The sequence below is a fragment of the Salmo salar genome, chromosome ssa14 (genome assembly GCF_905237065.1).
Source record: "Salmo salar chromosome ssa14, Ssal_v3.1, whole genome shotgun sequence".
NCBI classification, from domain to species: Eukaryota; Metazoa; Chordata; class Actinopteri; order Salmoniformes; family Salmonidae; genus Salmo; species Salmo salar.
Window position 1 is genome coordinate 75,081,095 of NC_059455.1, and position 20,788 is coordinate 75,101,882.

Here is a 20,788-nt window from a genome sequence, read left to right on the forward strand (position 1 = left end):
GATGCTAATGCAGAACGCCACAGGATGTTTTTGTGCTGGTCAAGGGCAGACAGGTCTGGAGTGAACCAAGGACTATATCTATTCCTAGTTCAACATTTTTTGAATGGGGCATGCTTATTTAAGATGGTGAGGAAGGCACTTTTAAAGAATAACGAGGCATCCTCTACTGACGGGATGAGGTCAATGTCATTCCAGGATACCCCGGCCAGGTCGATTAGAAAGGCCTGCTCGCAGAAGTGTTTTAGGGAGCGTTTGACAGTGATGAGGGGTGGTCGTTTGATCGCAGACCCATTACGGATGCAGGCAATGAGGCAGTGATCGCTGAGATCTTGATTGAAAACAGCAGAGGTGTATTTGGAGGGCGAGTTAGTTAGGATGACATCTATGAGGGTGCCCGTGTTTACGGATTTGGGGTTGTACCTGGTAGGTTCATTGATAATTTGTGTGAGATTGAGGGCATCAAGCTTAGATCGTAGGATGGCCGGGGTGTTAAGCATGTCCCAGTTTAGGTCACCTAATAGCACGAGCTCAGAGGATAGATGGGGGCAGTCAATTCACATATGGTGTCGAGGGCACAGCTGGGGGCAGAGTGTGGTCTATAGCAAACGGCAACAGTGAGAGACTTGTTTCTGGAAAGGTGAATTTTTAGAAGTAGACGCTCGAATTGTTTGGGTACAGACCTGGATAGTAAGACAGAACTCTGCAGGCTATCTCTGCAGTAGATTGCAACACCGCCCCCCTTTGGCAGTTCTATCTTGGCGGAAAATGTTATAGTTAGCGATGGAGATTTCAGGGTTTTTGGTGGTTTTCCTAAGCCAGGATTCAGACACGGCTAAGCCATCTGGGTTGGCAGAGTGTGCTAAAGCAGTGAGTAAAACAAACTAAGGGAGTAGGCTTCTAATGTTAACATGCATGAAACCAAGGCTCTACGGTTACAGAAGTCAACAAATGAGAGCACCTGGGGAGTGGAGCTAGGCACTGCAGGGCCTGGATTAAACTCTACATCACCAGAGGAACAGAGGAGAAGTAGGATAATGGTACGGCTAAAGGCTATACAAACTGGCCGTCTAGCACGTTCGAACAGAGAGTAAAAGGAGCAGGTTTCTGGGCACGATAGCATAGATTCAAGGCATAGTGTACAGACAAAGGTAAGGTAGGATGTGAGTACATTGGAGGTAAACCTAGGCATTGAGTAATGATGAGAGAGATATAGTCTCTAGAGACGTTTAAACCAAGTGATGTCATCGCATATGTAGGTGGTGGAACAACATGGTTGGTTAAGGCATATTGAGCAGGGCTAGAGGATCCACAGTGAAATAAGACAGTAATCACTAACCAGGACAGTAATGGACGAGGCATATTGATTCAGACAGTTAGCAGGCCGGGGCTAGCAAGCTAGCAGTTAGCAGACCGGGGCTAGCAAGCTAGCAGACCGGGGCTAGCAAGCTAGCAGTTAGCAGACCGGGGCTAGCAAGCTAGCAGTTAGCAGACCGGGGCTAGCAAGCTAGCAGTTAGCAGACCGGGGCTAGCAAGTTAGCCAAAGGGCCTTTGGGGGACATCGCGATGGAGTTAAGTCTGTTTTTGCATCTTCGTGCGGTGACGTCGACAGACCAGTCGTGGATTAGTAGGGTTCCAAGTAGCTCTAGGTAGCTAGCAGTTAGCAGAATGGGCCTTCAGCGGACGTCACGCCTGAGGGGCCTGTTGGAATCCTCGGGCAGATTATGTCAGTATTCTAGTCGTAGAGGATGACAAATGAGATACATAGTTATTGGTTAGATATTTCATACATAAATTAATAAATGGTTTGCTAAACAAATCCTCGGAGGCTATCAGGACACAGGCCTATGCCATTCTGCCTGTAAGGCCATTTTAATTGCAGAATCCAGAATTCTGACTCTGAGACCCATACTGAATGTCAGAATAAGTTGTCTAGTCTCACTCCAGATACAGAGAGAGCCAGTACCTGTCACAAAATACCTGTTGGATAAGTGTGTGTGTATGTATGTGTGTGTGTCTAACATCATGCTTCATGACTGTTGTTGAGACCCAACGTCTTAGAGCAGGGGGTCCCCAAACACCGGGCCGCGGACCAGTACCGGGCCGCACGGAAAGGATAAATACATTTTTAGCCAAAAGAGGAACCTGTGCTATCATTTTAGCTGTAGCCTCTCCTAAGAGTTCACGACAAATGTCCTTAGCAGCAGGTAGAATCAACTCCTCGCCAATAGTGAAAGGCTTCTTGGCCTTAGCAATACGGCTAGCCACCAAGTATGACGCTCTCAGTGCAGCCACGTTTGTTGATGTGTTGGCTTTCAAGACTTGCTTCTGTCCTTCTTGTTCACGTTTTCTTCGCTCAAAGAATTCAACAGGTTTGTCTTTAAGTGTAGGGTGATTGGATTCGATGTGCCGATGCAGTTGAGGGCTTCATTGCCTCGTTAGATAGCCTATCTCCACATACTACGCACAGGGGGCTTGGAGCACGCGAGTCACCTGTCACAATAAAGCCATATTTTAGGTAGGACATCAGATTTTCTATAGAATGAGGCTTTTTTCTTTCTGCAGTCTCTGTATTATCAACATCGTCGTTGGGCCTTTTATCTCCCATACTCCTTCCGAAGAAGCTCTCCAGCGACGTTTGTTTGTTTTTATTCATGTCAGGTAACGTAGCTAGCTAGTACAACGTTGTCAGACAACACAACTCACGAAGACTGATGAACTCGCAGCGCACGCATTACTCAAGTTCAAAGTCTGTAAACTGTTGTGGGCCTGACAGAGATATTAGAGTGGTGAGAAAGGGACCAACAGACCAACAGGCACCAACAGACACCAAGTTCAATGTAATTACTGCACAAATAGCCTATAATTGTATATAATTATTATTTTACCAATAAAAAAAGATATAATAATAATATTGATCCTTTCCGTGCGGCCCGGTAGCGAATGTCCGCGGCCCGGTGGTTTGGGACCGCTGCTATAGACTACAATATTATGCAAAGCTAGTGTTGATGATATTGAACATTTCTTTATTGTCGTTTACATTCTGTGCTACTGCACCCTTTAAGCCAGTGGTCACCAACTGGTCGATCGCGATTTCATGTGTCTGAAGGTACAAATCAAGTGCACTATAGGCCGACCGCTGGCTAATTGGATGGCTCAGATTACCGTGTCTGCATTAACATAGCAGGCGTAAAGAAATTCACTGCAAAGTTGATACTGTGACATTTCAAAACATTTAAAACTACGACTAGAGAGAGACTGTCAACGAACTGAGCAAAGAGCTTCTGTTTTTAAAAGTGAGTTTATGTTTAAGTTCTTACTCAGCACTGTCAACACCTTTTATTCAACACTTTTATAAGCCATAAAATGTGCATTCTTCCTACTTCCACTCCTGCTACAACCAGCACTGCAGCTGTAATGAAGGAGTAGAAAAGTGTATCATGAATTTGTGCATGAGGCGACTCGAGTTTCGCCATCAGCTGGAAGACAGGTTTCAAGCTATGCGTCACGTTCACTACTATGTAAGGCAAGTCCTTTCGTGACAAATGTTGCATGACACATTCAGATAAAAAACAAATACCTCTGTAGATGTGCAGTTTTGGCAACTAATCAGTCAGGGGAATCTCAATGTCCATCGTAACCTTAACCACTCTTTATAATACTTGTGTCTATGAAAATGTTATATTACTGTTTCAAACTTGTTATTTATAAAAACAGGACATTTTTATTTGAGCTCCCTCTCCCAAAATAAAGAGAAAAAAATAAAGGCGACACTGACTAAATCGATGTTTGTTTCCTAGAACATTCTTGTGATTGCAGGTAAATAGATGAAAGCACGATCCGTGTACCGTTCGTTCAATATCCGAATTTAAACAACAAATACGGATACCATTTGGATCTGATCATGCACTGACTGAAAATGTGTCAATTATAGCCTACTAGTGTACATACATAATTTCAGTCTCATCATCAGATGTATCAGACAAGGCAAACGCAATAACTGCTTGGTAACATTCCATGCATGCGTATTGGAGGAATTAACCGGCCTATAAAACTCACTCCCACCACTATGTGCTCTTATTCTTGTCACTCCATGTTTCTACTCCGGCGTTATCCACAATCAGAGGAGAATATATTTTTTTACATTTTTGTGTGAACTGGTAAGCCCATTTTTTTCATTAAAAATTACCAACGATAATATCAAAATATTTTAATATCAAAATGTTGCTAAAGGTGTTATTGTAACTTTAAAAGTAACAATGACTTTGATTGAGAGTCATTATTACAATTCTTTATTTTAAATACATCCCCCTTGTAAACTGATCTTCAACATTATAGCACAGTCAACGTCAGTTGAATACTGTATATAGCATATTGGCAAATTATTTTTGACAGGTTGGAAGTAACAAGTGTTTGTTAACCTGCCCTAACTCACTTATTTTTTTGTATCACTCACAGGGTTTGGTCTAAAAGAGGGGAATTATGATCACTCTTTCACCTGTACCCTTTGTGTCTGGGCTGTGTATAGGATTTCTGTTTATTCAATACTTTGTTTACTTGGACACCAGCACTGCAAAACCAGCTGTTTTCTCACTGGGTTACTCCAGTGGAGTTCATTATGACAAAAGGGTTCCAAGACACATACTCTCAGGTAATTGACTTCTGAATATCCATTCACTGCATTTTATTTGTCGCTTTCTTAATCCCAATATTGTAATAGAATGTTATTAATCAAAAACGAATATAAACAAATGCGTTGAGGTTTTCTCCACTTCCTATTAATGTGTAAGGTCTAAGTCTAAGTAGAAAGCTTTTTTTGTGTGTGTGTGAGAGAGAATCTTATAACATCTGTGATTCCTGAAAGAATTCTGGTTCCAAGAGGCCAATGGATTAGAGCACAGTGCTGGGAACACTACTGTTAGGGGTTTGATTCCTGCATAGGCCACATGCAGTTGTTTCAATGACACAACCAAATACTTTGGATAATAGCATCTGCTAAATCAGAGTTTCCCAAACTCGGTCCTGGCCCCCAAAAAAAAATGTGGGTGCTCTAGCACAACACAGCTGATTCAAATACAGTGCCTCCAGAAAGTATTCACACCCCTTGACTTTTTCCACATTTTGTTGTGCTACAGCCTGATTTAAAATTGATTAAATTGAGATTTTGTGTCACTGCCCTACACACAATACCCCATAATGTCAAAGTGGAATTATGTTTTTAGACATTTTTGCAAATGTATAAAAATGTATAAAAAATGAAAAGCTTAAATGTCTTGAAAAGTTGAAATGTGTTTAAGAAGTCACATAATAAATTCATGGACTCACTCTGTGTGCAATAAGTGTTTAACATGATTTTTGGTACCTCAGTCGAGCTGTGAAGTTCAAACATAGATTCAACCACAAAGGCCAGGGAGGTTTTCCAATGCCTAGCAAAGAAGAAAAACCCAGCTATTGGTAGATGGGTAAAAACTAAAATCATTGAATATCCCTTTGAGCATCGAGAAGTTATTAATTACACTTTGGATGGTGTATCAATACACCCAGTCACTACAAAGATACAGGCGTCCTTCCTAACTCAGTTGCCAGAGAGGAAGGAAACGGCAAAATGTTGGAATATTGCTGTGAAGACTTGCTTCCATTAAGCCACAAGAGCATTAGTGAGGTAGGGCACTGATGTTGGGCGATTAGGTCTGGTTCACAGTCAGCGTTCCAATTTATCCCGTAGGTTTTAGATAGAGTTGAGGTCAGGGCTCTGTGCAGGCCAGTCAAGTTCTTCCACACCGATCTCGACAAATATTTATTTCTGTATGGAACTCGCTTTGTTCACAGGGGCAATGTCATGCTGAAACAGGAAAGGGCCTTTCCCAAACTGTTGCCACAAAGTTGAAAGCACAGAATCATCTAGATTGTCATTGTACAGAATGTACATATGTAAGGATAAAGTGACTAGTCAACAAGATAGATAATAAACAGTAACAGCTGTAACGTTTGCTTCCAACTCACACGCTCAAACATGTAGATCCCCTGAACGCAGCGCACTTTCCAGCTCACACTCTCAACACACATAGATCCCCTGAACGCAGCTCACTCTCCAGATCCCAATCACCTGTTCACACACCTGTATGTCATTATCACACACTATTTAGTTCAGTTCTTTGCACCCCATCATTGTGAGGTATTGATTGTTTTGTGTCACACTTCTACTTGGAGTGCTGGTTTTACTGTAATTTAATCCTCCCATGTATGATAGTTTTGGCCTGCCTCACTAAAAATGCGTTTTGCCTATTACCTGCCTGTAGCTAAGCCTATCGAATTTCCTGTTATCAACCTATTGCCTGATCTCCCGGATGACATTACTAGCCTTTTTCCCTGTCTGTACTGTTGCCTTTTTGGACCCCCCCGTGTATGACCTTCTACCTTCCCCTGGACCCAGCTACTTGCCTCCTCCTGTGGTTGTTTACAAATAAACACCTGCTGTGCCCTGCGCATGAAACCAGCTCTCTGTCTCCCATTGTGTTCATGACAACAGCAGTATATGTGATGAGTGAAAAGAGTTGCAAAAAGGGTCAATTCATATAGTTAACCAATAGCTACCCGGACTAACTATTTAGCAGTCTTACGGGGGTAGAAGCTGTTCAGTGTCCTGTTGCTTACAGACTTGGTGCATTGGTACAGCTTTCCATGCAGTAGCAGAGGGAATAGTTCAGACCTTTTAGGGTCTTCCTCTGACACCGCCTGGTACAGAGGTCCTGGATGGCAGGGAGCTCGGCCCCAGTGATGTAATGGGCTGTACACACTACCCTCTGTAGTGCCTTGGGGTCAGATGCCAAGCAGTTGCCATACCAAGCCGTGATGCAGCCTGTCAAGATGCTCTCAATGGTGCAGCTGTATACCCTTTAGAGGATCTGAGGGCCCATGCTAAATCTTTTTAGCCTCCTGAGGGGGAAGAGGTGTTGTCATGCCCTCTTCATGAATGTGTTGGTGTGTGTGTGAACCATGATTATTCCTTAGTGATGTGGACACAGAGGAACTTGAAGCTATCAACCTGCTCCACTACAGCCCTGTCTATGTGGATGGGTGCGTGCTTGGTCCTCTGTTTCCTGTAGTCCACGATCAGCTCCTTTGTCTTGCTGATGTTGAGGGAGAGGTTGTTGTCCTGGCACCACACTGCTAGGGCTCTGACTTCTTCTCTGTAGGCTGACTCATCGTCATCGGTGAACCGGGCCTATCACCGTCGTGTCGTCGGCAAACTTAATGATGGTGTTGAAATTGTGCAAGGCCACGTAGACGTGGGCGAACAGGGAGTGCAGGAGGTGTCTAAGCACGCACCCCAGGACCGAGTTTGGGACACCATGTGCTAATTGACCACACTTTTTATTCATTATTTTTTAAATGATCTCTTTCAGATGAGGACAGGAGTGTTGCAGCCAACCTGTCCCAAAATGTACGACTACTATGTTGGATCATGACTGGGCCTAAGAACCTGGAGTCCAGAACCAAACACATCCGGGCCACCTGGGGCAAACGATGCAAAAAAACCCTCTACATGAGCTCAGAGGAGACAGAATTCCCCACGGTGGGGCTCAACGTAACTGAGGGACGAGACCAGCTCTACTGGAAGACCATCAGAGCCTTCCAGTACATCTACCAACACCACCGCAACGACTACGACTGGGTCCTCAAAGCCGACGATGACACGTTCGTGGTCATCGAGAACCTCCGACACACATTGTCTAAACAGGACCCGGAGAAGCCTGTATACTTTGGGCGAAGGTTCCACCCGTTCGTCCAGCAGGGTTACATGAGTGGTGGAGCCGGCTATGTCCTCAGTAAAGAAGCCGTCAGAAGGTTCATCAAGGGATTCGACACAGGGAAATGTTCCCACTTCTCCATCATAGAAGACATGGCTCTAGGGAAGTGTATGGAGACTATGGGTGTGGAGCCGGGGGACTCCAGAGATGTGAAGGGAAGGCAGACGTTTCATCCCTACCCACCAGACATGTACTTGATCAAAGAGCCGCCCAGAAAACGGCCCTGGTATCTCTTATACGACCACTACAAACCAAGAGAGGTAAGCATAGCCTAACCCTAATGAAGTAGACACTTACATCAAGTATAATCATACATACCATTCTATTCAATTATATTTTCAGCTGTGTGATACTTCCTCAATCATGTGTAATGTATATTGAGAGGTGTCATAGATGCTTTGGGTTTGGCATTCAAAGTGTTTTATGATTGAGTAACTACAGTAAATATTTACTCATGGATTTACTCATGGCATTGTACTTATTATAAGTAAGTAGCAAAGCTTGTGCGAGCCGGAAAGGCTCTTAAGACAAAAGCCTATATCTTGTTACTGTAGCGTGAGGCAGCATGATGTACAGGGCCTTATATAAACACTTGTATAATGTTTTATACAGGCTTAATACAGCAGTTGGTATACTACCTAAATAAGCCTTTCTTAAAGTATGGGTCGCGACGTGTCAGTGTAAATGTATAATTATTGATTTGGCCAAGTGCATCTGCTTCTCTGCTCAGTTTGGCAGCTGCGCGAGTTTGAGAGGGAGATGCCCGTGTGCTTCGCGGTTTACCGGATCTTTTTTCTGCAGTTTTCTTGAAGATCACTCCGCGACCCACCCGATGCAGCATTGTCGTTCAGGCAGCAGATGATCCGCTGTTAGCCATTGACTCTTCATTCCCAATCACTCACCGCTGTTATCAAATGGACTTATGCTAGTCACAAGTTCTGACTGAGCTCAATTGTCATGAAACGCATATACAGCGATGAGTTTCTCTCTCTTTCATACAAACTTATAACGAGGAGCGCCCACAATGTGTTTTGTGTGAGGAAGTGCTTAGTAATGAGTCTCTCATGACGAACAAATTAATAAAACGACACGTCCTGACCAAACATCCACAGCATGATGGTAAACCCAGTGAGTTCTTTCAGAACAGGACAGAATGCTTCAGGAAACAGTGCTTCGACAGTGGAAAAGTAAGTCAGCTAGCAAGGCATTGTTGTCATTTTATAACAGGTGATGAGAAGCAGAAATAAGGGAGTACTAACTCTCATAGTAGTAGATGTGAGTTTCTCTTTCATACAATCCCCTGGCCGTGTACACTGCTAATAGCTAACATTCGCCAAAGCAAGCTAGCTACCAGTGCAACCCAGTAACAGCACAGATGATGATGAAAAATGATCAGGCCTACTGTACATCTTACTGTAGAAATGATTGTTGAAAAAACTAGTCTAGGTTGGAACTGTTGCTGTTAAAATACAATAATAATTGTTATTCTTAACTGGAATAAACTGATTGAAGCAAGATGCTTTTTGAGGCAAACACACTCAATACAGTTCTGGGTTGTTCATCAACAGCAGGAAGCGGTCTCCTGCCTGACTGAGAAAGCAGTAGATGTTCTGGTCCAGTTTGGCACCACATACCTATGCGAGTCAGGGTTCTCAACTCTGGCATACTTAAAAAACAAGTACAGAAACACTTTGAAGGCTGAGCATGACCTCAGTGTTGTACTGTCAAAACAGAGCCCAGAATAGACATGCTCATTAGGACTGCTGTGTGTTTTCTGGCCTACATCTGTGTGATGTGATCAATCAGTTTATTCCAGTTCAGAATAAAACATATGTATTGTATTTTAACAGCAACAGTTCCAACCTAGACTTAACAATAATTTCTACAGTAAGATGTACAGTAGGCCTGATCATTTTTTTTTAATCTGTACTGTTACTTAGGGTTGCACTATCAGAAAGCCTGTGTGTGTTCTGTTATTCGTCTGTGTGATGTGATCAATCCGTTTATTCCAGTTCAGAATGAAAATTATTTATTGTATTTTAACAGCAACAGTTCCAACCTAGACAGATATGTAAGAGTGTTTTTAATGGGGGAAAATTAACATTAATATATATTTATATGGATATTTAATTTCATTGTTATTTGTTTTTGTCTATATTGCATTTGTTTTAGGCGTAAGTGCAATGAGATGTACTGATATGTATGTATAGTTGCATATTTTCCTATGCTTGGGTCCCAGGAAAACACAGAATTTCTCATTTGGGTCCCAGGCTGAAAACGTTGAAGAACCCTTGACCTAAACGACTATTTATATACTTAATCAGACTGTCGTTTCTTCTTTCTCCCAGGGCCCAGAATGTTGTTCAGATCACATCGTATCATTTCACTACATCTATCCTGTAGAGATGTACACGCTGGAATACTTCACCTATCATCTACGGCCCTATGGATACAAGTACAGGTACAACCCTGATGCTGCAGCAGCTGAAATTGAGAGTAACACCACCACACCTGTCTCTGCTTAACACAGAGATATCACAGACAGACTACTGCACTGAAGAAAGAACTTATTTCTGTGTCATGTTTAAATGCCGAAACAACAGCCTGACATTGCTCAGCTTACCAAAGAAAGTGGCAATGAGACTAAGGAAATGGAACCACTATCAAATTCATTGACATGGTAGTTTTAAACATATTTTGAAGCTATACATTGTATTTGTTGTCTATGTAAACAAACATGAACAATAGAGTTACAGTTTTTTTGTGACAGGGTGAGACAGTTGTACTAAGTTGAGTTCATTCTGTTGAGAGTTTCACATTTCCTTCTTTGCTTTTGTTATACAATGTAAAAAAATATCTATTTTACAGTCGAGTGTTCATTTTTTCCAACTTACAGTTAAACAAAGGTTAACATGATATTTTGTTAAAATGAAAATAGAAGTATGTACTTAATGGGTTCTACAGATTTATGGAGGTCTAGTAAAATATTAAATTCAGATTGATAGCTAAAGATGACATTTTGACAAAGTTCAGTACACAACAGATCATTTTATGTTATGAGACTCCTGACCTGTGAGAATCTGTTCAGTTCAGTGTTTTTGGTGTGGAAGTTAAGGTGTCTTTTAATGGACAATTATTTGAAGCAACACAATGAGTAAAAACAAGGGTGTGAAAATATAAAAAATATGAACTGGTTGAATATTTGTACAGTACAGGGGTGGTTCACAGACTACATAAAGAACACAATAGAGAAATAGAGTATACAGGTCCTCTGGAGCATCAGTGTAGCAGTGCTGTCGTTCGCCTGAGCTTTGGTCAAACTGTAACTGATATAGAGACTGTGTCCCAATTCTCCACCCTTATCCCAAAGTATGCACTTACATACTCCACATCCTTGGGAGAATTGGGATGCAGCCATAGATAGATAGGAGGCCATGTCCTCAGTGCATCCCTCTGACATCAACATTGGGAAATGTGCAGGCTTTGTATCCGGCCCAACTCTTTAAACAAAGCACCACTGTCTGTTACATGCGAGAACTGGTTGTGAGAACTGGTTTTGTAACATTATGACGTAATCTGAACAAGGAAACAGATCTGAGTCTGCCATAGACAAAACATTTATAGTGGGTGTATGGAAGTGTGAAGAAATCCATGTACAGATAAGACAAAGAGCAGCATACTCTCCAGGGCTGTGCCAAGATACACAGTTTAACAAAGACTGTCATCAACATCAAGCTAATTTCAAGCTATCAAATTATTAAATAGTCATCCAGGGAGTATCAAAATATAACTTTTCCCCAAATGTAACTTTAAACAGGCCACGCAGTGAGCATAGTTGGGATGTGATGAGACATTATCTATAACGTTTAAAGAGTTTACAATACTGCAACTATGGTGACTGCTTTACATGCAATGCATTTTCACACTGTTTAAACTCAAATACTTACATTTTAAATAATCGCTGCTCTCTCACAGACGTCATAAACCAAAGGGTTATATAAAGGTTTTTAACATCATCGAGTTAATGTCAAAGCAGTTTTGGCCCTGTTCCATCCCGATCTACAGAAATCAAGACATCCCCATCACAAACCCCTTAAGGGGCTCTTCATTTGTGTTGTTAGAATAGATCCCTTGTCTGTTCTTGCCACACTCTGATTGGGTTCACCTGTCTTTGTGCTTGTCTCCACCCCCCTCTAGGTCTTGCCCATCTTCCCCATTATCCCCTGTGCATTTATACCTGTGTTCTCTGTCTGTTTCCAGTTCGTCTTGTCAGGTCTTACCAGCATGTTTTCCCGTCTTCCTGTTTTCTCAAGTTTCTGTTAACTAGTTCTGACCAGCCTGCCTGCCGTTCTGTACCTGCCTGACTCTGACCCGATTACGAACCTCTTCCTGGCCTAGACCTGTCTTTTGCCTGCCCCCCTGTTTGGGTCAATAAACATCTGTAATTCTAGCTGTCTGCATCTGGGTCTTATCCTGAGTTCTGATAGATATTTTATCAATGTATTTAGATAGGCCTATGCTATTTGCATGGATTCCATTTTGAATTGACTGCTATGAGTGTCAGTGTAAATAAAACTTAACTAGAACCATATACTAGGCAGTCTAGCATCTAGTCTTAAACTTGATCTAGAGTCTTGAACTTGATCTCGAACCACATACTGGGCAGCGTCATGAAGTCGTCTATCAGGTACACGTGCTCCTCATCTGGGCCAGAGGTGATAGCAATCATCTCAGCCTGGAATTCTGCTTACAGCGGGCCTTTCTTATTTACCACTCCGATGACAAACATCAATGCTGGCGGCGTCCTCAGGCTGCACTGCATCACACCGGTCTGCCTGCCCATCGGTTTGTACCACGGCGACTTTATGAACACCGGGCCGCGAGGCCTGGAACAGCTGGTTGGCTCTCAAGATGGCACTACCCATAAAGGTGCCCTCGCCCAGGTATAGCATCTTCCTCACCGCAGTCAGAGAAATTACATAGATTGACAGACAGACAGATATACCAGTGGATGAATGAATGAGTGTAATTAACATCAGACAGAAAAAGGATACAGCAGAATGAACACAGGTCTGCTTCAAGAATGTCTAGACATTAGCTCAGAGGGCTAACACAGTGGTGGCATGCAAGAAACCCAGGATTTGAACCCAGTCTGTAACAGGTACTCATCTGCTTCAATACTACTGACCTTAACATCGTTCTGGCTGGACTGCTGCTTCACATTGACCACCACCATGTCCAAATGACTGTAGAGGATCACACTGATCCTGCTGGCCTCACAGTTCACAGACATACGGTCAGTCAGGGCGTTCACAAAGTCCTTGACCACCTCAAAGTTCTCCGGTCCAAAGCTCTCTGAGCTGTCAATCACAAACGCCAGCTCCAGAGGACTCTCTCTGCACTTCAGAGCACAGCCTGAGAACATAAACAGAGAGAGTGTCTTTATCGATCAATCAAATGTATTTAAAAAGTCATTTTTACATCAGCAGTTGTCACAAAGTGTTTTACAGTAACCTGGCCTAGAACACAAAGAGCAAACAGAAGAACATTTAATATATTAATTTTGATCTATTTAGCAAAGGATAGTCCAGCAATAGTAACAATTGCCACTGTTTTCCAGGGAGCTCTTGACACAGTTCCTTAGAAGGAAGAAACATCAGCTAACTCTGTAAGTCAATAGTGTTTATGTTCTGTACACATCCATTCATTCATAGTCAATGAGCTGTTTTAACTAACCACAAATGTCCCTGATGATTTTGATGACTTCCTCTCTCTGTGGGAGGAAGAAGAAAACGTTATTGAGATAGAAAAATATGGTTGAGAGACATAACAAAAGGTGTTATTATGAAACAGTAAGCATTTTGTGCTCTCCTCACTGTCAGGCCAGGTTCCCCCCTTCTCACCAGATTTCCCCTGCAAGTTTGGACACAGGTTAGCAATCAACATATAAATGAACCATGAAATACAGTTGAAGTCGGAAGTTTACATACACCTTAGCCAAATACATTTAAACTCAGTTTTTCACAATTCCTGACATTTAATCCTAGTAAAAATTCCCTCTCTTAGGTCAGTTAGCATCACCACTTTATTTTAAGAATGTGAAATTTCAGAATAATAGGACAGAGAATGATTTCTTTCAGCTTTTATTTCTTTCATCACATTCCCAGTGGGTCAGAAGTTTACATACACTCAATTAGTATTTGGTAGCATTGCCTTTAAATTGTTTAACTTGGGTCAAACGTTTCGGGTAGCCTTCCACAAGCTTCCCACAATAAGTTGGATGAATTTTGGCCCATTCCTCCTGACAGAGCTGGTGTAACTGAGTCAGGTTTGTAGGCCTCCTTGCTTGCACACGCTTTTTCAGTTCTGCCCACAAATTTTCTATAGGGTTGAGGAAAATGATGGCCACTCCAATACCTTGACTTTGTTGTCCTTAAGCCATTTTGCCACAACTTTGGAAGTATGCTTTGGGTCATTGTCCATTTGGAAGACCCATTTGTGACCAAGCTTTAACTTCCTGACTGATGTCTTGAGACGTTGCTTCAATATATCCACATCATTTTCCATTCTCATGATGCCATCTATTTTGTGAAGTGCACCAGTCCCTCCTGCAGCAAATCACCCCCACAACATGATGCTGCCACCCCCGTGCTTCACGGTTGGTATGGTGTTCTTTGGCTTGCAAGCCTCCCCTTTTTCCTCCAAACATAATGATGGTCATTATGGCCAAACAGTTCTATTTTTGTTTCATCAGACCAGAGAACATTTCTCCAAAAAGTACGATCTTTGTCCCCATGCGCAGTTGCAAACCGTAGTCTGGCTTTTTTATGGTGGTTTTGGAGCAGTGGCTTCTTCCTTGCTGAGTGTTTTTTCAGGTTATGTCGATATAGGACTCGTTTTACTGTGGATATAGATACTTTTGTACCCGTTTCCTCCAGCATCTTCACAAGGTCCTTCGCTGTTGTTCTGGGATTGATTTGCACTTTTTGCACCAAAGTATGTTCATCTCTAGGAGACAGAACGCGTCTCCTTCCTGAGAGGTATGACAGCTGCGTGGTCCCATGGTGTTTATACTTGCATACTATTGTTTTTACAGATGAACGTGGTACCTTCAGGCATTTGGAAATTGCTCCCAAGGATGAACCAGACTTGTGGAGGTCTACAATTTTTCGGCCGATTTGATGTCAAGCAAAGCGGCACTGAGTTTGAAGGTAGGCCTTGAAATACATCCACAGGTACACCTTCAATTGACTCAAATTATGTCAATTAGCCTATCAGAAGCTTCTAAAGCCATGTCATAATTTTCTGGAATTTTCCAAGCTGTTTAAAGGCACAGTCAACTTAGTGTATGTAAACTTCTGACCCACTGGAATTGTGATACAGTGAATTATAAGTGAAATAATCTGTCTGTAAGCAATTGTTGGAAAATTACTTGTGTCATGCACAAAGTAGATGTCCTAACCGACTTGCCAAAACTAGTTTTTAACAAGAAATTTGTGGAGTGGTTGAAAAACGCATTTTAATGACTCCAACATAAGTGCATGTAAACTTCTGACTTCAACTGTATGTCATTTTACATTTACGTCATTTAGCAGACACTCTTATCCAGAGAGACTTACAAATTGGTGCATTCACCTTATGATATCCAGTGGAACAACCACTTTACAATAGTGCATCTAAATCTTTTAAGGGGGGGGTTAGAAGGATTAGAGCCTGAAGGTACGGAGGTGCCGTTCCCCTCACAGCTCCGTAGGCAAGCACCATGGTCTTGTAGCAGATGCGAGCTTCAACTGGAAGCCAGTGGAGTGTGCGGAGGAGCGGGGTGACGTGAGAGAACTTGGGAAGGTTGAACACCAGACGGGCTGCGGCGTTCTGGATGAGTTGTAGGGGTTTAATGGCACAGGCAGGGAGCCCCGCCAACAGCGAGTTCCAGTAATCCAGACGGGAGATGACAAGTTCCTGGATTAGGACCTGCGCCGCTTCCTGTGTGAGGCAGGGTCGTACTCTGCGAATGTTGTAGAGCATGAACCTACAGGATTGGGTCACCGCCTTGATGTTAGCGGAGAACTACAGGGTGTTGTCCAGGGTCACGCCAAGGCTCTTAGCACTCTGGGAGGAGGACACAATGGAGTTGTCAACCGTGATGGCGAGATCATGGAACGGGCAGTCCTTCCCTGGGAGGAAGAGCAGCGCCGTCTTGCCGAGGTTCAGCTTGAGGTGGTGATCCGTCATCCACACTATATGTCTGCCAGACATGCAGAGATGCGATTTGCCACCTGGTTATCAGAAGGGGAAAGGAGAAGATTAATTGTGTGTCGTCTGCGTAGCAATGATAGGAGAGACCATGTGAGGATATGACAGAGCCAAGTGACTTGGTGTATAGCGAGAATAGGAGAGGGCCTAGAACTGAGCCCTGGGGGACACCAGTGGTGAGAGCACGTGGTGCGGAGACGGATAGGAGCGACCTGTCAGGTAGGACACAATCCAAGAGTGAGCCGCGCCGGAGATGCCCAACTCGGAGAGGGTGGAGAGGAGGATCTGATGGTTCACAGTATCAAAGGCAACAGATAGGTCTAGAAGGATGAGAGCAGAGGAGAGAGAGTTAACTTTAGCAGTGCGGAGAGCCTCCGTGACACAGAGAAGAGCAGTCTCAGTTTTATAACCATGATGGGACCAAAAGACTATCATACCATGGGTCCTATAGACCCTGGCTCTCCAAATTCTCCCTTGTCTCCTTTCCTCCCACAGTCTCCACCAATCCCCCTGTGTAGAGTAATATGACAGTATTGTTAAGCACATCAACAAGAACATTTATAGTGAACAGCAAATGGTTGTGTGTGTCCATGTTGTCATTGAACCGGTCTGTGTGTGTTTGTTTGGCAGTTACAGTCCTGTGTGGCTCAGGTTGTTGGTTCAATTCCCGCAGGGATCAAAAGCGTTGGCTAAGTTTGTACCTTTTCTCCTGGAAAGCTGTCCCCTGGAGGCCCCGGGGGCCCATTGGCCCCTGGAACCCAGGCTCCCCTGAAGGTCACAAGAAGACCAGACTAATGATTAGCATGGTTAATCATGGCTATAACAGCTCACAATACTGTATACAGTGGCACACAGAATATTGTGCCACGTCAGTGTGATAGTACCAAAACCAATTTCCCTCTGAGCATACAGGTAACTGCCAAAATAAAGGAAACACTTGAGTAAAGAGGGATGCAAAGTATATTGACGCAGGTGCTTCCACACAGGTGTGGTTCCTGAGTTAATTAAGCAATTAAAACCTCCCATCATGCTTAGGGTCATGTATAAAATGGCCAGTTGAACACTACAATGGCTAGAAGAAGCATAGGGGGTTTAAAGGGTGTGTGTGTCTCAATCACCAGATCTCAACCCAATTGAACACGTATGGGAGATTCTGGAGCACCAAATTATGGAATTTATTGTGGAAGAATGGTGTCGCACCCCTCCAGTAGAGTCCCAGACACTTGTAGAATCTATACCAATGCACACTGAAGCTGTTCTGGTGGCTCATGGTGGCCCAATGCCCTATTAAGACACTTTATGTTGGTGTTTCCTTTATTTTGACAGTTACCTGTACCTCACCACTTGAACATAGCAGAGTATTTTGTTTGTGGGGCCATGAACGACATACTATAATTACATGGGCATTTAACTAGAATTGCAGTTGATATATTGTCAATTACACATAATTATCCAAAAAATATTACACCATCATCACCATTATGTGGCAGCAGGTAGCCTAGTGGTTAGAGCGTTGGACTCGAAAGGTTGCAAGATTAAATCCCCGAGCTGACAAGGTAAAAATCTGTTGTTCTGCCCCTGAACAAGGCAGTTAACCCACTGTTCCTAGGCCGTCATTGTAAATAAGAATTTGTTCCTAACTTGCCTAGTTAAATAAAAGTAAAATAAAATGATGATCACTATCGCACACCCCACCATGCCAGTCCAGTATGATAATGTTACCCTACCTTGGGCTCCTGGGATACCTGACAGACCAAGTGGACCTGGCTGGCCCACAGAACCCTGCTTAACATACAAACATTAGTTCAGTTCCACATGACAATTTTCAAAAAGAAAAACATTTGACCTTTTTAAAGGGACACTGGTATTGAAAAGAAACAAGAGATGTTGACAATAAGTGATCTACAGCAGATGAAGGGTCTATGCCAGGGGTAGGGGCTAGGAGCTAGGTGATAGGAGCCAGGGGTATGGGCTATGGCAGGCAAACATTTTGGCTTGAGGGCCACATCGGAATTTTGCAATTCAATGGAGGTCTGCATCTTATGGGGGACCAATTGTTTGTTAAAATCAATTTGGGCCTCCCGAGAGGAGAGGGTTTGGCAGGCTGAGATTTCCTTGTCCCATCGCGCTCTAGCGACTCCTGTGGCGGGCCACGCGCATGAACGCTGACACGGTTGCCTGGTGTACGGTGTTTCCTCCAACACATTGGTGCGGCTGGCTTCCGGGTTAAGCGGCGTTGTGTGTCAAGAAGCAGTGTAGCTTGGCTGAGTCGTGTTTCGGAAGGTCGCGCGGCTCTCGACCTTCGCCTCTCCCAAGTCCGTATGGGAGTTGCAGCGATGGGACAAGATTGTAACTACCAATTGGATACCACGAAATTGGGGGGAAAAAAGGGTTTAAAAAAATATATATATATATATATATATATATATTAGAATAATAAATACGGCCCGTGGGCTGTACTTTGCCACCCCCTTGGGCTAGGAGCAAGGGGGGAGGGACTAGGGCATAGGGGCTAGGAGCAAGGGGGAGGGGCTAGGGAGTAGGGGCTAGGAGCAAGGGAGGAGGGGCTAGGGCGTAAGGGGCTAGGGTGTAGGGGTAGGAGCAAGGGCGTAGGGGCTAGAAGCTAGGGGGTAGGGACTAGGTGCTAGTGGTAGAAGCTAGGGGTAGAGGCTAGGGGGTAGGAGCAAGGGGGCAGGGGCGTAGGGGCTAGGGGGTAGGAGCAAGGGGAGAGGGGCTAGGGCGTAGGAGCAAGGGGAGAGGGGCTAGGGCATAGGAGCAAGGGGAGAGGGGCTAGGGGTAGGAGCAAGGGGCTAGGGCATAGGGGCTAGAAGCTAGGGGGTAGGGACTAGGGGCTAGTGGTAGAAGCTAGGGGTAGAGGCTAGGGGGTAGTGGCTAGGGGCAAGGGCTAGAAGCTAGGGGTACGGAATAGGGATAGGAGCTAGGAGTAGGGTCTAGGGGTAGGAGATAGGGTGTAGGGGCTATGGATAGAGCGAGGGGGTAGGGGCTATGGGTTAGGGGCTACAGGGTAGGAGCTAGGGGGTAGGAATTAGGGGGGAGGGGCAAATGGTAGGGGAAAGGAATACAGGGAAATGGGTCAGGGGAAAAGGGGTGATAAGGGGTAGGGACTAGGTGGTAGGGGCTACGGAGATACAGGCTGTTTCTGGATTGCTGTGTGTGTGTGTGTGTGTGTGTGTGTGTGTGTGTGTGTGTGTGTGTGTGTGTGTGCGCGCAGCTGTTTGCATGCACCTGTGTGTATACCACTTACCTTTGACCCAGGTAGACCCCTGCCAGGAGGACCTGGTAGACCCATCATTACAAAACTGCCAAGCAGAAGAACAGAGACGTGAGATACGAATACTCTGCTATGTTCAAGAATATCTAGTTAACAGAAGAAAAGAAAGTGAAAATCAGGACAGAAGAAAAAGGATATCAAAGTGAAACAGTTCTCTAAAGACACAGGAGACAATAATACAAGAAACAACACTTCTGTAGCTTGTCAACTATGTGTCTGTCTATCCCCTGTTCTCTCCTCTCTGCACAGGCCATACAAACGCTTCACACCGCGTGGCCGCTGCCACTCTAACCTGGTGGTCCCAGCGCGCACGACCCATGTGGAGTTCCAGGTCTCCGGCAGCCTCTGGAACTGCCGGTCTGCAGCCAACAAGGCTGAGTTCATCTCAGCCTATGCTACCCTCCAGTCCCTAGACTTCCTGGCGCTGACGGAAACATGGATTACCACAGATAACACTGCTACTCCTACTGCTCTCTCTTCGTCTGCCCACGTTTTCTCGCATACCCCTAGAGCATCGAGCCAGCGAGGTGGTGGCACTGGAATCCTCATCTCTCCCAAGTGGACATTCTCTCTTTCTCCCCTGACCCATCTGTCTATCTCCTCATTTGAATTCCATGCTGTCACAGTTACCAGCCCTTTCAAGCTTAACATCCTTATCATTTATCGCCCTCCAGGTTCCCTTGGAGAGTTCATCAATGAGCTTGACGCCTTGATAAGTTCCTTTCCTGAGGATGGCTCACCTCTCACAGTTCTGGGTGACTTTAACCTCCCCACGTCTACCTTTGACTCATTCCTCTCTGCCTCCTTCTTTCCACTCCTCTCCTCTTTTGACCTCACCCTCTCACCTTCCCCCCCTACTCACAAGGCAGGCAATACGCTTGACCTCATCTTTACTAGATGCTGTTCTTCCACTAATCTCATTGCAACTCCCCCTCCAAATCTCCGACCACTACCTTGTATCCTTTTCCCTCTTGCTCTCATCCAACACTTCTCACTCTGCCCCTACTCGGATGGTATTGCGCCGTCCCAACCTTCGCTCTCTCTCTCCCGCTACTCTCTCCTCTTCCATCCTATCATCTCTTCCCTCTGCTCAAACCTTCTCCAACCTATCTCCTGATTCTGCCTCCTCAACCCTCCTCTCCTCCCTTTCTGCATCCTTTGATTTTCTCTGTCCCCTATCCTCCAGGCCGGCTCGGTCCTCCCCTCCTGCTCCGTGGCTCGACGACTCACTACGAGCTCACAGAACAAGGCTCCGGGCAGCCGAGCGGAAATGGAGGAAAACTCGCCTCCCCTGCGGACCTGGCATCCTTTCACTCACTCCTCTCTACATTCTCCTCTTCTGTCTCTGCTGCTAAAGCCACTTTCTACCACTCTAAATTCCAAGCATCTGCCTCTAACCCTAGGAAGCTCTTTGCTACCTTCTCCTCCCTCCTGA

General features: G+C 44.4%; 3 protein-coding genes across 4 annotated transcripts; 1 reads left to right on the forward strand and 2 right to left on the reverse strand.

Moving 5' to 3' along the window:
• Positions 1–4,001: 4,001 nt before the first annotated feature.
• LOC106606712 (glycoprotein-N-acetylgalactosamine 3-beta-galactosyltransferase 1-like) lies at positions 4,002–11,563 on the forward strand. Its single transcript, XM_045694795.1, has 4 exons — positions 4,002–4,157; positions 4,456–4,648; positions 7,404–8,068; positions 10,157–11,563. Exons 2-4 carry the CDS (start codon positions 4,480–4,482, stop codon positions 10,331–10,333), a joined length of 1,011 nt encoding a protein of 336 aa, XP_045550751.1. The 5' UTR covers positions 4,002–4,157; positions 4,456–4,479; the 3' UTR covers positions 10,334–11,563.
• Positions 11,564–12,228: 665 nt separating this feature from the next.
• Positions 12,229–13,697, reverse strand: LOC123726788 (collagen alpha-1(XXVIII) chain-like). Its single transcript, XM_045694802.1, has 4 exons — positions 13,685–13,697; positions 13,545–13,581; positions 12,997–13,223; positions 12,229–12,760 (listed from the first exon to the last, which is right to left on the reverse strand). Exons 3-4 carry the CDS (start codon positions 13,099–13,101, stop codon positions 12,572–12,574), a joined length of 294 nt encoding a protein of 97 aa, XP_045550758.1. The 5' UTR covers positions 13,102–13,223; positions 13,545–13,581; positions 13,685–13,697; the 3' UTR covers positions 12,229–12,571.
• Positions 13,698–16,265: 2,568 nt separating this feature from the next.
• LOC123726789 (collagen alpha-1(VIII) chain-like) lies at positions 16,266–19,506 on the reverse strand. 2 transcript variants are annotated; one of them, XM_045694803.1, is made up of 5 exons: positions 19,327–19,506; positions 17,789–17,846; positions 16,763–16,829; positions 16,499–16,571; positions 16,266–16,381 (listed from the first exon to the last, which is right to left on the reverse strand). In XM_045694803.1, the coding sequence occupies exons 1-5, from the start codon at positions 19,372–19,374 to the stop codon at positions 16,355–16,357; spliced, it is 273 nt and encodes a 90-aa protein (XP_045550759.1). In that variant the 5' UTR covers positions 19,375–19,506; the 3' UTR covers positions 16,266–16,354. The 2 variants fall into 2 exon arrangements, with proteins under 2 accessions (XP_045550759.1, XP_045550760.1); XM_045694804.1 differs by having other exon boundaries at positions 16,307–16,381; positions 17,789–17,843.
• Between the last annotated feature and the right edge of the window lie 1,282 nt (positions 19,507–20,788).